The sequence below is a fragment of the Neolamprologus brichardi genome, chromosome 13, assembly GCF_056152115.1.
Source record: "Neolamprologus brichardi isolate AB-2024 chromosome 13, ASM5615211v1, whole genome shotgun sequence".
In the NCBI taxonomy this organism is placed as follows: Eukaryota; Metazoa; Chordata; class Actinopteri; order Cichliformes; family Cichlidae; genus Neolamprologus; species Neolamprologus brichardi.
The window spans coordinates 26269572-26285371 of record NC_142116.1 but is presented as its reverse complement, the minus strand read 5'-3'; the positions used below and the strand labels follow the sequence as shown (position 1 = coordinate 26285371).

General features: G+C 41.1%; 1 protein-coding gene across 1 annotated transcript; it reads right to left on the bottom strand.

Moving 5' to 3' along the window:
* Positions 1 to 12300: 12300 nt before the first annotated feature.
* Positions 12301 to 13981, bottom strand: LOC148100012 (uncharacterized). Its single transcript, XM_087849782.1, has 3 exons — positions 13963 to 13981; positions 13348 to 13532; positions 12301 to 12972 (listed from the first exon to the last, which is right to left on the bottom strand). Exons 1-3 carry the CDS (start codon positions 13979 to 13981, stop codon positions 12301 to 12303), a joined length of 876 nt encoding a protein of 291 aa, XP_087705908.1.
* Between the last annotated feature and the right edge of the window lie 1819 nt (positions 13982 to 15800).

The window sequence follows — 15800 nt, the reverse complement described above, 5'->3', positions numbered from 1 at the left end:
CAATATCCTGTTTTTGAGATAAACTTACCATTAGTTTCCACACACCATCTGGATCTTTCTCAATCCAAGGCTGGTACAAAGTTTATTGGCTTATAAGCTTCACAGTAGGATGTCCATGGAAAAAAATTACATTAAACCTCCTTTAAAGTATCAATAAATCTTTAAATAAAGACAGTAGTGATATATGTCGGCCAGACATGCATGTGTCACTGAGCACTTGTTAATAAAACGAAAGAATATACCCAGTCTGTCAGTTTGGAAATGGTGTAACCTAAGTCTGAGTCAACATTCAGCCTCTAAATTTAGGCGTCTCCCTCTCTCTCTGTTTGCTTTTCACATGACTTTGTGGCTGCGAGGATGAATAGACGATCCATCCTTACTGTCCTGCTGTGTGTGTGTGTGTGTGTGTGGGATGGATGGAATATGCGATATGTGAGATGGGACCAGGGAGCTGCAGATGGAGACGCCACAGGAGGAAGCATGTGTTTATGAAAGAAGTGAAGGAGGCACACAGATTTGACCTCTGCAATGCAGTTGGCCAGGTGTGGGCTGTCTCTTTGAATTAGTGCACCCCTAGCCATCTTAATAAGGAGCGACTCTTTTTGAAGTGAAAAGGAGTGAGCAGGCACATGTGCAGCCTATTTTCTCCTCTCTCCAAATCTTTGTCTCTGCTTTGTGGGCATTTAAAGAGTCAAGACCTGGAGAAAGCTAAGGGAAATCCCAAAGTCAGCTAAAGACTTCTTAATCGTAAAAGTTTGGGGCAACAAGAGACAAGTTTGTTTTGAAGAGCTCGTCTCGCTTAGACCACACATTTGATAGCGCTGTTGCAGTCCATGTTCACACCTTATCTTTTGTTTCATTTCTGAGTTTATAAATGTGAGATGAGGCAGTGCAGCAACAGAACAGCAGTAAAATATAACCACATAAACCAGATACCATCTTCAAGTGAAAACACAATCTACATTTATAATCAGCCAAGTCACAGTTTGGCAGGAAACGTCTCATATCTAGAAACTGATTGTGTGAAAGAAAAAAATAATAATAATAGAGTCAGCAAATAAGCACAAGCCACAGTAGCACAACAACACCAGTTTGCTAAACTTGCAGGCATTTAAAGTGAGGCTTTACTGTAGTTTTACAACATCGATAGTTTCTATTCTTCAATCTATCTCCGTGGGTTGTTCAAACTAATCTTTATAACCGCCCACCCCTTCCCTCTATAAGCTGATCTCTTGGTTGATGGTCCCTAGGCGACTACGAGCCGTCCAATCAGCTGAAGGGGGCGGTGCCGAGGATTCTCCTGCTATCATCACATTTGACAGCTGCTGCAGCGGCTCACATGACCAAACAACAATTACCTCATACATGTAGTACTCCTGCTGAAGGTGTTACATTGGAGGCACCGCTCCCTGCGTTGGGCTGGGATGGTGGCGGGAGGGGGAGCATTCATGAAATCACTGTTATGATTTCACTTCCTGTAGATATCAGTGGGTTTTAAATGACAAGGTTAATTATAGCCTCCAGTCAAGCCAAGCGCCCACCAGATGTAGCTGCTATGTGGCGCCTTTCATACGGCAAAATGACAACACCTGCATAAAGTTGGATGTTGTCTATCATTGTGGATCTTTAGCAGTTTTAACCTGACTGATGTTCGACATGTTAATCAATGTGTTTGAGTGTTTTGGGTGACCACGTGTGCGCACCTTCCACATATTGAGATATGTCCCACTTACTGACGTGAGACACGTGCCTCTCGCGAAGAGATGCTGATTTATGGATGCGTCACCACTGAAACCCACAGATGATTACCGGTCAGGTCAGCAGCTGAAACAGCTTAAACAGTTACTGCAACGGGGAGAAGATACAGGAGACCATAAAAACAAACTTTTGCTTTCAATCATGCTTCTAAGCAGTTGAGACAATTAAAATGAAATTTGCCTCCTAGAACATGCAACTGTAGTATGAATTTAAAAATCCTAGGTGATTTCCAGAAAAGCTGTCCTCTGAGCTTCCGCCCTGACAGTGTTGGGAAGGTTACTTTTAAAATGTATTCCATTACAGAATACATGCCCCAAAATGTATTCTGTAACGTATTCCGTTACGTTACTCAATGAGAGTAACATATTCTGAATACTTTGGATTACTTAATATATTATCATGCTGTTTACAACTACGTGAATGTACTATTGCTGTGATTTATTACTGTTACTGAAGGTCCGCGGCTCCGAACCGTAGTAAAGGGACCTCTGGCTAATACGGTGGGTTCTGTGTCGGGCTCGTAGCTGAAAACTAGCTTTACTTTGTTGTCTGGGTCAACTTTGCTAGCGAGAGACAGAGAGAGGCGTTGAAAGGCTGCTCCAACGGAACTTATTGTTTCGGAGGAAAACACGAACACGGTGTACAGTCGAGTCTTAATAGCTTACTTACAACTGGGCTCATCAGGCACTCTTCTTGGCTGCAGTGGTTATTATTATATTTACCTGCTTCCAGCTCCCGTTTTTGCTCGATGACAGCTCGTACTTTTCCTTTTTCTCCCTCCCTCGCTCACAGACACATAACGTGTATGGCAGTCCATTCTCCCTGCAGCACGGACTACACTGCCCATGATGCTACATTCTTTAGAGTTATACCTGTAGCATTCTGCCTATTAGCTTAGCACAACAACAACATAAAGGCCTCTCTCACCCAGGAAACACGCAGAGAGAGAGCGTCACCCTGTAACCATGGCAACCGTAACGCTGCCACCTGGAACAACAGAACATAGCTGTCAAACAAAACCCAAACAGGCCTGACCCGCCACAATACGAAACAGGGAAGTACCGCTGTGTAATCCATTTATTTCAACAAAGTAACTGTATTCTGAATACCACCTTTTTAAACGGTAACTGTAACAGAATACAGTTACTCATATTTTGTATTTTAAATACGTAACGGCGGTACATGTATTCCGTTACTCCCCAACACTGCGCTCTGACCTATCCCAGCCAGGCAAGAGGAGGTGGGTACACCATGGACACATTGCCAGCCTTCATAGTTTCTTGTGGCAAGGCAAAGGATGTAGAAACTGCATGAACTGTGATCTGATTGTTCAGAATGAAGTCTGTATTTGACTTAAGACACATGTGGATGTGGGCCAAAAGAGAATCAAAGAAGAGCAGAAGTTCAGAGAGAGGATTTGAGCTGTTTAGATTTAAAAAAAAAAAAAAAAAAAAAAAAAAAAAAGGAAAAAGGTTTTGGGTACTTTTGCTTGCAGCATGAATGTACCATAAGTGGTGGTGTCTAACATTGCTGCTGCTGCAAGGTGAAGATGGCGTAGAAGAGGATGAAGTGGAGCGGAGTGTGAGTGGAGCCATAAAAATCTCCTTGTTGGCCCGTAGAGGCCAGGAATCAAGATACAAGACAACAGAAAGAGAACCAGGTTACCTTGAAAACACACGGGTGACAGATTTGAACATAATCAGCAGACTTGAATGTGAAGTCCTTACATATATGAATATTATCCAATAAAGAAAAAAGTGCAAATAAAATCATGTGAAGCTTCCATCATGTTTTAAGGACATTTCACAAAGGACACATATTGTGTTCATGCGGTGGATCAGGTAGCCATAGAGTATATCAGTGCTGGCAGGTACCTCAAGACTTTGCTGCCGGGGAGTTCATTAGTGAGCTGCTGACCTTATTTTCTGTGTGAATGACATTTAATATCAACTCTCTATTTCTGTAAGGAGCCAAGTTTAGAGGTGCAGGCTGCAATAAAAAATGCTCCACTGTTAAATTCTGCATGTCACAGCCTGTAAATCTGTGTGTTCCCAACAGATAAAATGACATGATTACATGCATTTAATGTACATAGTCAGTTGTGTCGTATTACATCGGTCTGGCTGGCCAGGTTTGTTGTTCTATTTTAGTAAAGCCAAATAAATGTTAGAACTCTTCACTCTCACGTCTCCTATCCAGTTTCCTGATACTATCTTTCAGATGGTATAGTGCACATGTATGCAGCTCCCTCTCTGAGAGTGACCAACATCAGTCACAGTGGAGACGTGTAAAGCGGAGAGAGTGGTGCAGTGCAATCACAGAGTGCTCAGATGACCTCCTAATTTAGCGCGCGTAGCCCGCTCGGACTCCCTGGGAGGGTTTGGTTAAATTACAGGCCATATTTTTAGTGAAGGCTAGGCTTCATGCCTGGAACTGCCAGGGCAGCTGAGGACCATCACTCACACGCCTGTCAGCCCCCAGTTTGCTCAACATCGGAGCTGTTAACGCCTGTGAATGCATGTGTGTGTCTGGTGAGCAGGAGCAAAATGAGGCCATTCTTAGAAACGGTCATATTTTTATTGCTTCATGTGATGTGCGCCCTGTAAATATTAATTACTGGGAACAACAGTGTTGCTTTGGATCGCACGCATGCCGCAGATAGAGAAACAACACCAAAGAGGCCAGAAGTCTCAAGTGGCAACCTCCAACAGGAAATGAAGCCAATAAGGAAGTGCCAGAAACTGCACTTCCTCTAATGGCAACTTCAGACTAGTAAAAACGTAACACATTCCCCTTAGACTCCCATATATTCAGCAAGTAGCATGTTTATAGCCTGCTGCGAAAAAATGGTTTTGTTATGTAGAGCTGATTTCTACCTTCATAACAACTCTACAGAGTGAAGATTTTCCAGCGTGTGTTTGCTGTTTGCACCTTCTGGCATTATCTTATAGATCATGAGGATGAACTGTGAGGTACTCTACTCTAAGAAATTTGTGCTTAGGTTTTGGTGAGTGAAGCTCCGGCATATTATTTCTGTGTTGTTTAGCAGAAATCTACATAAACTTTACTGCCTAAAGTATTTGCTTATATGCTTTCACACACATATGAACTTGAGTGACATCCCATTTTTAATCCAAAGAGTTTAATATGATGTCTGCCAAGTCTTTGCAGCTATAATAACTTCAACTCTTCTGGGAAGAATGTTTTCTGGCAGCAGGACTCTGGGCAGGCCAGTCAAGTATTTCTACACCAAACTGGCTCATCCGTGTCTTTATGGACCTGACTTTGTGCACTGGTGCACAGTCATGCTGGAACAGGAAGGGGCCAACCCCAAACTGTTGCTACAAAGTTGGGAACATGAAGTTGTCTTGTTCTTGAAAATGTCTCGGTATACTGGACTATTAAGAGTTCCTTTGACTGGAACTAAGAGGCTGAGCACAACTCCTGAAAAACAATCCCACACCATAATCCCCCCTCCACCAAACTTTACATTTGGCACAGTGCGGTCCTGGCAACTGCTAAACCCAGACTCATCTGACCATCTGATCACCAGACAGAGAGTGGCCATGGCCATGTTACCTGGTGTCACGTTTTCCACTGCTCCTGTGGCCATGACTGGAACATCTGAATTTAGTGATTTGTATGGTTGCATAAATACTTCTGGCAATATAATGTATATGTGCCTTTACAGTTTATAGCTGTTTCTTGCAAACCAAGCTTGCATGCATTAATTGATAACCCTCTACAATCTCTCATATAAGCACCTTCACAAGAATGTGGGTCATGCCATGTTACGCTGGTCTTACACTTCCAGCCACAACCCTCATCACATGAAAAACTCAGCTGATTACGAGTGGAAATCACTGTCTGGAAGTAGCCTAACCCTGAAACTGATGCTAAACCTCATGATGTTGCACACCACCGAGTGGAACCAAGTTTAGGTTTAGAGGAACCGCTTCTGTTAAGCAATCACTTCTAACTATAAGGGCAAAAAAAGAAGAAACAAGCAAAGTCATTTACAGCAAACAGAGACAGATGATTAGCACCATAAATATTTTTTTTCCAAACAAGGTCCCATTAACAGAAACATCTGATGGTTGGTGGTTGACTCATGAATTTATTCAGCGTGTGGGGGAGCTGTCAAAGGATCATGTGAAATATGTAGCTCAGCTTTTCCATCAAGAAAAACAAACATCAACAACATTTCTCACTTGCATTTCTAAACATGGAGCAGTGGCAGTCATGGCAATGGCGTCGAGTAAGATTGATCAAAGACACATTCGCCGTGTTGTGATTATGAAACAGGCTGGACGATGTGATTCTGTGTGGCCCTGGTGTCGTTCATTTTGGGGGAATCTAAATACATGGACTGTTATTCCATATGGCAACAAAGAACAACCCCTGTGTCATCCATCATCACATTAGCAAGGTGATACACTTTTTGACAGGGAATTGATAGATTGCCATGGTAACTCGTGTTGCACACCTGATCTGAGTATCAAAGCACCATCTGCTAAATTCAATTCAATATCATTTTATTTATGCAAAGCAATTTCACAAAAACATTCATCTCTTTATATTTTATGGCAAAGACATCATTATTAGAGAGATAACCCCAGTCGTCATGGCGTCTCCTATGATCATTTGGCAACATCGGCGAGGAAGAACTCCTTTTTAACAGGAAGAAACCTCCAGCAGAAAACAAGTCTAGTGTGTGAAGGGAGGGAGAAGACAGAAGCAGGAGCACAGATAGAATAGAAGAATAATCCTTTAATTGTCCCACAGGGGGAAATTTGGTTGTAACAGCATCAAAAAACACGTATACAAACGGAATAGGACACAGGACATAGAACAGAAACACACAAAATTTTTACATATTCACATCATGGACAATAGTTATCAAAACAGTACTGTACAGTTATTAAAATTAAAGTACAGATATGTGGCAAACCCATGTTGTAGTGTGCAAACAGAGCAGGAAACTGAAAGATGTTTAAATAGTTAAGAATATTTAGAATAATTAGAAACGTACAGATTGTGTATTGTACCTCTGCATTAAAAAGTATATATACACTGAGAAAAGTAATGTGCAAGTCATAACAGTAGTAGTTGTTTGGTTTATTAGTGCAAATTACAGCGTTGATGTAAACATCTGTTTGTTGGGAGCAGTTTTGATTTTGCAGTCTGACAGCTGCAGAGAGGAAGGACCTGCGGAAACACTCCTTCATGCATCTAGGATGCAGCAGTCTGTCACTGAAGGAGATACAAACAAGATACAAAACTACAAAGAAACAAGGGTATAATGCAAGTATACTTTGCACTGATTTCACTGTTCCAGCGCTAACTATAAACTTTATCAAAAAGGAAAGTTTAAAGTCTAATTTTAGAAGTACTGAGGGTGTCTGTCTCCTGAATCCAAACTGGGAGCTGGTCCCACAAGAGAGGAGCCTGACAGCTGGAAGCTCTGCCTCCCATTTTACTTTTAGAAACTCTAAGGAACCACAAGTAAACCTGCAGTCTCAGAGTGAAGTGCTCTGTTGGACGTCTTCAGGATATTTTATGGCCTGACCTCTCAAGACTATATAAGTGAAAAGAAGGGAAATGGCATTTCCAAACATGCAAACAAACTGGCAAAAACTTTTAGCTTGGCCTCATGACTCGTGTCAGTGGACAGAACTGCCATTTCATCCTGTTTAATTCTGTCAGTCACAAGGACGGACTGAAGTTTGAATTATGTTTTTATAATAGCTCTTTCCTGGATCTCAAAACACACCCATAGGGGGACAGCTGAAACAATCTGGGAACCCATCACTTATGATCTGATGACTTAGCTTCTTAGTGATCGGCTACTGTTTCGGGGAACAGATAACTGATATCCATGTCATGCACCGGTGATTCCTTAAAGTCTGACGGCGGATGGGGGGAATTAATGATGTGCTAAAAAGATGATAAATTGCTGTAAAAACAGAGGGATAGTTCAAATAGAGAAATGAAATAAGTTTAAAAACCTAAAAAGCTGGCTATATCAGGGTCACTTTATATCACTTTTTCAATATAAGCTGAGTCTGTTACTGAGGACTGAGGGGGGGACGTTTGTTGAAAGAGAAACACAAAAAGAGCTGCTTTCAATCCTATGTTGGTTCAGTAGTAGTATTCTTTACTCTCAGCTGTCTGCATCTTGTTATTATGCATCATGTGCTTGTGAACACCTGCTCGGCAATAACAGTCTGCAACATTTCCTCTGCTGATCTATCTTTAGGGACCACAACAGGCTGAAGAGTCACGTTGCCTCCTGCGTCTTAGCCTATTGTGTGTCTCTTTTTTATCCTAAGGGACAGGAACCCACGCCAGACTCTAACAAAAGGACAACTCCCTTCCTCTCATCTTAAGGATGAAGGCAGGAGGCCAAAACAGTACAAACAATATACGCACGTTTCACTGTTGCAGGAAAAACAGTGCAAAGCCTCGAGCCTGACATCCTGTGTACTATCCTGGGCTTTTTCCTTGGCGTGTTTGATAAGGAAACATGTGTACAGGTCATCGGGTCGGAGGAAATCACAGGACATTCATGCAGAGAATGTAAAATGAAATTAAATTTATCTTGACCTGACAGGTTAACCTTGGCTTTTAGGGTCACTGGTGCTCGGGGAAAGTAAATGTAACATGGTAGACTAATGTGCCTGTGTTAATTTAGCTCCATATTATTGTGTGAAGTTGCACTGGGTTGGGAGTGGTTGTGTGTGTGTGTCACATTTTTGGTGAGCCAATGGCTGGAATGGGGTTGGACTAATTAGAGGCAGGTGTACTTGATTGCACTGATACACTGGTCTACTTATAGCCCACACTACAAACACTGCTGTGTTGTTTTGTCTCTCTGTGCAGGCCAGGGCCTATTATATGCCACAGCCTAAAGACAGCAGAGTTGCAGAGGCTGGAGTGACCACTGGCTATATGCTTGCAGGGTGGTGGGTCTCCGAGGACAACTTCTAACCCTGTTAAAGGCAACAGGCCGTGTGGCATAGCTGGCTCTGGCCTTGGGACTGTGTGTTTTTATTTGATTCATAAATGGGACACTGGACTGTTTTGTTTTATCTCTTGATTTTTTTGTCAATAAATTATCTTTTAGAATTTTATTGACTTCCATCTTTTTGCCCACGACTGAGACGGTTGGTCAGACCTAGAATCTTTCTTTGGGTGTGTTACATAAACAGAGTGGCTCTTAGTGAAAATATAAAATGACACTGCTAAGTATTAATGTGGCACTATGGACTGTTCCTACAGACCAACAAACAAAATGTAAGAAAAGAAATTTCAGATGGCTTATAGCCCGTCAACATGATCTTACTTACATATGTATGATTAACACGGGTGATGAGAGAGGTCTCCCTCAAATCCCCCAGTGAGTCCACAAAGTCCAAACCTCTAGCCAACGCATCCGATCAGGAGAACGACATCCATAGTGCACAGTTCACAGTGCAGCCAGCACTGGTCCCCCAGGATTCAGCTGTCAACATTAAATATTACTGCAACATCCAGAGGTTTCTGAGGGAGAACACCCAGAGAAGACCCAACCACAAGCATGCCCTGCTCTATTGTCCTTATCCAGTCTTTAAGTCTGACATCATTAGTCAATTCTGGGCCAAAACTCTGCTTCAGGTCCCATTGTCAAACAAACACTGCGGCATCACTGAGTTACAAACTGTCCAGATTCCTTCATCTTTAATCAAATGATCAGTGTTGCTTCTCTACCAGGTGTAACAATTAAGTTTAACATCCAGGCATCCATGAAAACAGAATTTTAACGGTGTTAGAAGCTAGCAGGGAGTTCGCTTGCTAGTTTAATGGGCTGTAGTCACATCATATGGTTTTAGCTTTAAGATGAAATGTGCTAATAAAAACTGAGAGAGGCCGACAGTGATCACTGACTTCTTTTAGGGGCTTGTTCAGATTAAACAGAACATGATACAAAGCATTAAAACATGTTAAAAACACAACAGCCTTAATAAATGCAGAGTAGTTTGGACCCGGAAGCAGGGTTCATACGTCATCACTTAAAGACCAGATTGGCTCTAACAGGGAACATAATTTACAAAATAAACTTCATGTTGTATTAAATTAGATGTGAAACTAGAGATAAAGCCCACCAACTCATCACAGATCTGCAGACAATTGCCTCAAAGACTTCTGTATAAACACTCCTTTTTGAAATCACAGGAGTCGCCCCCTGTTGGCGATTTGGAAAATTGCATATTTAAAGCACTTAACAGTACTACGTTTAACCACCATCATATTTGATTCATACACTTCTACATCATCAGAATATAAATATTGAAATTATATTGTGAGTTTAGTTATTTTCTCTGAGTGACTTATTTTTTAGTTTTCTTGTGCTTACGAGTTCTGATTAGATCGTTTAGTTTGTTTGATGCCTCTCTGTCTTCTTCCTGCGTTCCCTATATTTGATCTGTCATGTCTATCATGTATGATAAGTTCTGTCTCCGTGTTTATTCATCTGTGTTCCAGTCGTGTCTCTCGCTCCCTCTGCTCTCTGTGTTCAGTCTGTTGGCTTCTTATTGTGTGTCTCATATTTCCTGTTTTATTTTGATAGTCGTTTGCCCCGTGTTCAGTGCATTCAGTTTTGCTTCCTCCCCGTCTCAGTATGTTAGATCTGTTCCAGCTGTGTTTCCACTTCTCTCGTCACCCCTCTGTGTATTTAAGCCCGTTGTCTTCCTCTGCTTGTTGTTGCTTTGTCCCACATAACTGTGTGATTTCCTCTATGGTTGTGGTAATTCCTAGCTCTCTGTTCCAGTCTTTGTTTTCCAGCTTCCTAGCTTTATTTCCTCGTTTTTAGCTTCTAGTTTTTGAGTTTTTGGTCATTAGTGCCTTTATGTTTGAATATTTTTTTTACAGTAAAATAAAGCTGCATTAATCTAAATTCTGGCAATCTGACACAAATTTTCACTTGGATTCAAGGATGACCTGACAGAAAACTGATGGTCAAAATTAAAGTTCACTGACATCATGTTTTGCAAAATAAATAAAATAAATAAATAAATAAATAAATAAATAAAATAAAATAAAATAAAATAAAATAAAATAAAATAAAATAAAATAAAATAAAATAAAATTAATAAATAAATACTTCTCTCACCTCTTCAACACCATAACTCTGGAAAAAATGGGTTGATTGTATTTTAGACTGACTGAAGTGGTCACACTAATCTCCTCTTGTGACGCAATAATCGACAAATATCTGTGTTTTTGTCCCAAAAATGCAGCCATGTAAATCGATTCCTTCACCAGACTCAGCACTTCATGGTTGCTTGTATCACATATAAAATATTAAAGTAGAAAAGAAGTTAACCTCCTTGCCATGAAGAAGAAGACACTCACAGGTGAAAAAAAGAGAAATGAAAGGCAGCACAGGCAGAGAGCTGATAAATATAAAAGCCTGTAATAAAAAACAAATAACTGGGTGGATATTTTTACCCGCTCACTATAGTTAACTGGAACTAAACTGAAAACTAAAACTAGCTGTGAAAAAAACATCTTTGTTCAACTTGAACTTGAAAAACTAAACTAATATAAAATTTTAAAAAACGAATAAACTAAAAATAAACTGAATTCAAGTAGAAATTACAGAACAAGAATCACTGTATCATGATACCATGATGTCACAGTACTATGCTGTAAGTTATGAGTCATGGAGGCAATGTGAACGTTCATTTAGAATAAACTTTATTGGCAAAACATGCAAACATAATAACAGAATCATAATCATAGTTGTATATTCTCTATATTATCACACACTATATGTCAGCCATGCAACATAAGAACAAAGCTTAACAGAATCAAATATATTATATCAACAACTTCATTTCCCAAACCAATAATTAACCTCACAGAGCTTCAGAATCTTTACAGCAAACAACATCCTCTGTTATCAGATCCTTAAAATTAATCAATCAAAATGCAAACATTATACAATAACATCTCTATAAATCATCTATAGATTATTTTTGTTATAATTATTTTTTAAATAAAGTCTTATTACAGATTAAATTTAATTTCAGCATTCATTGGGATTTAACACGTTTTTATATTACTCTCCATAATGTCTCTGCACACAAAGAAAATCCCCTTTTTCTCATATTTACAACTCACAGGCACCATCTACTGGCTGTAGAATGTGACCTAGTTTCCTCCCCAGCTTCATACCAAATCTGTCACATCTGGACAGCAGCGGCTGTGCAGATGTGAGCAGAGCCAAATCTCTGGTCATGAATTAGCTGAGAGTACGTTCTTGGAAAGGGGAAGCCAAGAAAACAGTATTATGCAATATAACTATTGATTTTTGTTTAGTTCTTTTTTTCTTTTTTTTTTTACATATATATATATTTTTTAAGTAAACTTGAAGAAAATCAAAAAAAAAAATCAAAAAATGTGCAGTAAATACTGCAAAAACATGGCTTTTTTAAAATATTTTGAAACTATTGATCCTACGTTAAACACTTGAGCCATTAAAAATACTCATCATAGCCATCAGAAGTAAGGGGGCTCCTCTCCAGTGGCTCCGTTGTCCAGTCCATTTCCTCCCAGCCATTCCTCATTCAGCTCCCATATGATATCTTGCAATGAGAGCACTGGCAGTGAGCTATCCTGGACCACTGGCGGATGTCCTGCATCCCTGCCGTACTCAAGAGGTGCTGGAGTCGGAATGCTCCCCATCTGTGGAACTTCCAGACAACCCGTTGGGCTGCTCTCTCGGCTGCTGTTGAAGAATCCAGAATCAGGACTGTCTGCTTTGAATGTTTGAAGGAGCTCATGTATGTCTGGATTAGGGTACATGGAGGCGGCTTGGCTGGAGCTTGAGTTGTAGCTTACCATCTCCATGGGAGGCTGATGCCATGCAGGAGCCCCAGTGGAGTTTTGCCAGGCTGGCTGAGGCATGTACTCCCACAGGCTTGAGCTGGAGTTACTGCCCATTGAGCCTCCTGATTGAATCCCATACGCGGCTCCACACTGTCCATACGCTCCGGTGGCATTGAAGGCAGGAGGAAACTGTCCATTGTTAAACACCTGCTGCATTTGAGGTGCGAAGGCCTGTGTGTGGTGGCCGGCCTGTGGACTGTGCGCTGGGGTCTGAGACTGCCACTGGGCTTTGCTGGATCCTTTTGATTTTAGGGTGCGAGCTCTTCGGTTCTGAAACCACACCTGGACGGGAAATGAAGGAAAAATACGTGAGCTACAGCTAAAGCACTCCATTCTGCTGTGTTAATAATCATCTTTCTCTTTTAAGCAGAAGCTATCAGCTGTCAGTGTGTCTCTTCCCTCAAATAAGCTCCTGATAAAAACAACTGGTGTTATCTCAACAGATAAAGACATACAGTGACCGCGGTATCAAGTCCCCGCACAGCGACAGTGGAAGAGGTACAAAGTCCACGAGGGTCTTTAACCAGCTTGCAGGTCAAATAATGTCATAATTATTGTTATTTTATGTAAACAAAATGAAATCCTAACGTAATCTAAACTTACAAACTGTATTTATTTCATCTTGATATCTGTCTTGCTCCATCAACAAATATTTACCTGGATGCGGGACTCGGGCAGGCCTGTGGTGTGGGACAGGTTCTCTCTGATGGTGATTCCAGGGTATGGGTCAGTCTCGAAGGTGGCGCGCAGCAGCTCCACGTGTTCTTTGGAGAAGCTGGTCCTCTTCCTGCGACTGGCAGTGCGAGAGGAGCCGTTGCCGGAGGCCGCAGGATTGGCGTCATCTGTGGAAAGGAGAGAAAGCAGATTATTCCATCAGATCAGACGGGATATATGACCAATTTTCTTGCTGTACTATCTTAGCAGCTACATAAAGATGTAAAATGTGGCAATCCAGCTAATGGCTTTCTTGTGATCTTGTTGGAGTGAGTCACTGTGCAGTATCCCAGGAAGCTGACTGATCATCCGGGTGCAGTGTTTCCAGCAGGACAAATGTTTCTTCTCTCATCTAAGTGACTCTTTCAGTCTCCAGAAATCACTTGGATGAGAAACGCTGCGTCCCCATGAACAGATTCAACTTTCTGGGATTTTAAAAATTGTCAACCTGGATGACTGAGCATGCAAAAAGCACAGCACACAGTGCTTTTTGCTAAAAAACCTGAAAACACACAGTTTAGTTTTTCTAAGTTTTCAAATCTGGAGAGCAGCTCTTACCATTAGAGTCCTTCCACATGACAGCAGCTAGAATGGATCTCTGGATGTACAGCAGTTGAGAATGGAGGTCGCTCGTCTTTCCCTCGAAGTGTCTCTGAGTGTCCCCTGTTTACCTCTGGTCACCTTTTATGGGCTGTCACAGGCCTCCACAGGGGATCCCAGTGATGTCACGGCACCTGGATGGCTAACTCGAAGTACCCCCACCCCTTGACTCCGGCCCCACCCACGTACCCATTATCACCTAAGTTGATTGATCGCCGAAACCAGTTAATTAAAATACGACGTGCATGTGATTGTTTGTGTTTCGGGATTGTCGATTGTCACATGATGGCTGCCCAAGAAACAGAAAACATACAGAGCAAGATAGAGCGCGAAGATTAGCCAGCAACTTTTCTGTGCACATATTTATATATCTATACACAGTTATATATTTTATTATGTATTAGTTTGTGTTTTTGCATATATTTTTACTGTGTTAGTGTTATATTTCTTTTGTGTTAGTGCTCTGTGGTTTCATTCCAGTAATGTGGCTCAGTGAAATGTGCAGCAGAAGGATATAGTGTTATATTTTCACTTAAAGGAGGCCACTTTAGAAGCCACTTGTCTTTAATCCAAATATGGCAGCAGGGAGTCATGTGATTCGTTTTAAACAGTCTCCTGATGATTAATCAAAACATTAACAATCTTAAAAAGAACAAACACTGTGTTTTTGTCCAATTGAAAAATAGGACTGAGTTGAAGCTTGTCAGTGTCTTTGCTTTGCTCTTCATATGCAAAGCACCAGCTGAACTGTTATCACAAGAGGAAAAACAAAGAGGACCTTCTTGATTAACTGTCCCGGTCCAACAGTAGCCTCAGTAATTGGTGTGTGTGGGGGTGTGTGTGGGTGTGTGTGTGTGTGGTGGGGAGAGGGGGGCAGACATGTCCAGGCCTTTACTGATGTATGTGGATGCAGTGACCTTTAACCTTTATGTGTCAAACTCTATTTTCTGTCTTTAAACTAAATCACATATTACCTCCTGCACTTACTATGCATCCCCCCTCAAATGTTTGCCTAAGTGTTCGAACACTTTTCCCGCAGCTAGATTTTATTGATTTTTCTCAAATCAAGATATGCGGTGCCAGAGAGCAAAGTGCGCAGATCTGTAGTATGCATTATTAAAACACAATGCAGCTTTGAAGTCTCTGTGAGCTATCTGATACAGGCGTCGACGTTTTAGTGGTTATCTGTTCCTGGAGCAGAATCAATGTCTCGGTGTGTGAGACCGGCTCCTTTAAGTCCCCCTTAGTTTTTTTATCTGTGGGTCCTATATCCAAATCCCATCACACATCCATTATCAAAGTCCTGCAAAGTGATGGGACCTCCCATCATGACCAGTGAGGTAATGTTTTTAGCAGAGCAACTTTACCAACTGGAATAAATCCGATTTTTATTTTTAAATAAAATGAAATGCAGATCTGTCTTTGAATATAAATGCTACGGGTGAGTTTGCACACAGTGACGACGTGATTAAAGCCAGCTAAGCAGCTGATCAGCCTACAGGTTGTTCAACTAATGGAAAAGAGTCTTAGTTTGATACCAATGCCTACAGCGAGCTGCACAAACAGCCATCTGATCAGCTTATTAGTCATTTAAATTGCAGAGCCTCTAAAAAGGGAAACAGTAAAAAAGTGCATTGCAGCACAGGGGAGCGATTCACTGCAATCTTAATGCTACGATTATGACTATTGATTATTGCGTTATTGCAGGTTTTCTGTTTATTTCCACAAGAGACACATGCAACCTTTTATTACTTTCTTTATAATTGATGTAACGTAATACTGGAAGAAAAATCTAT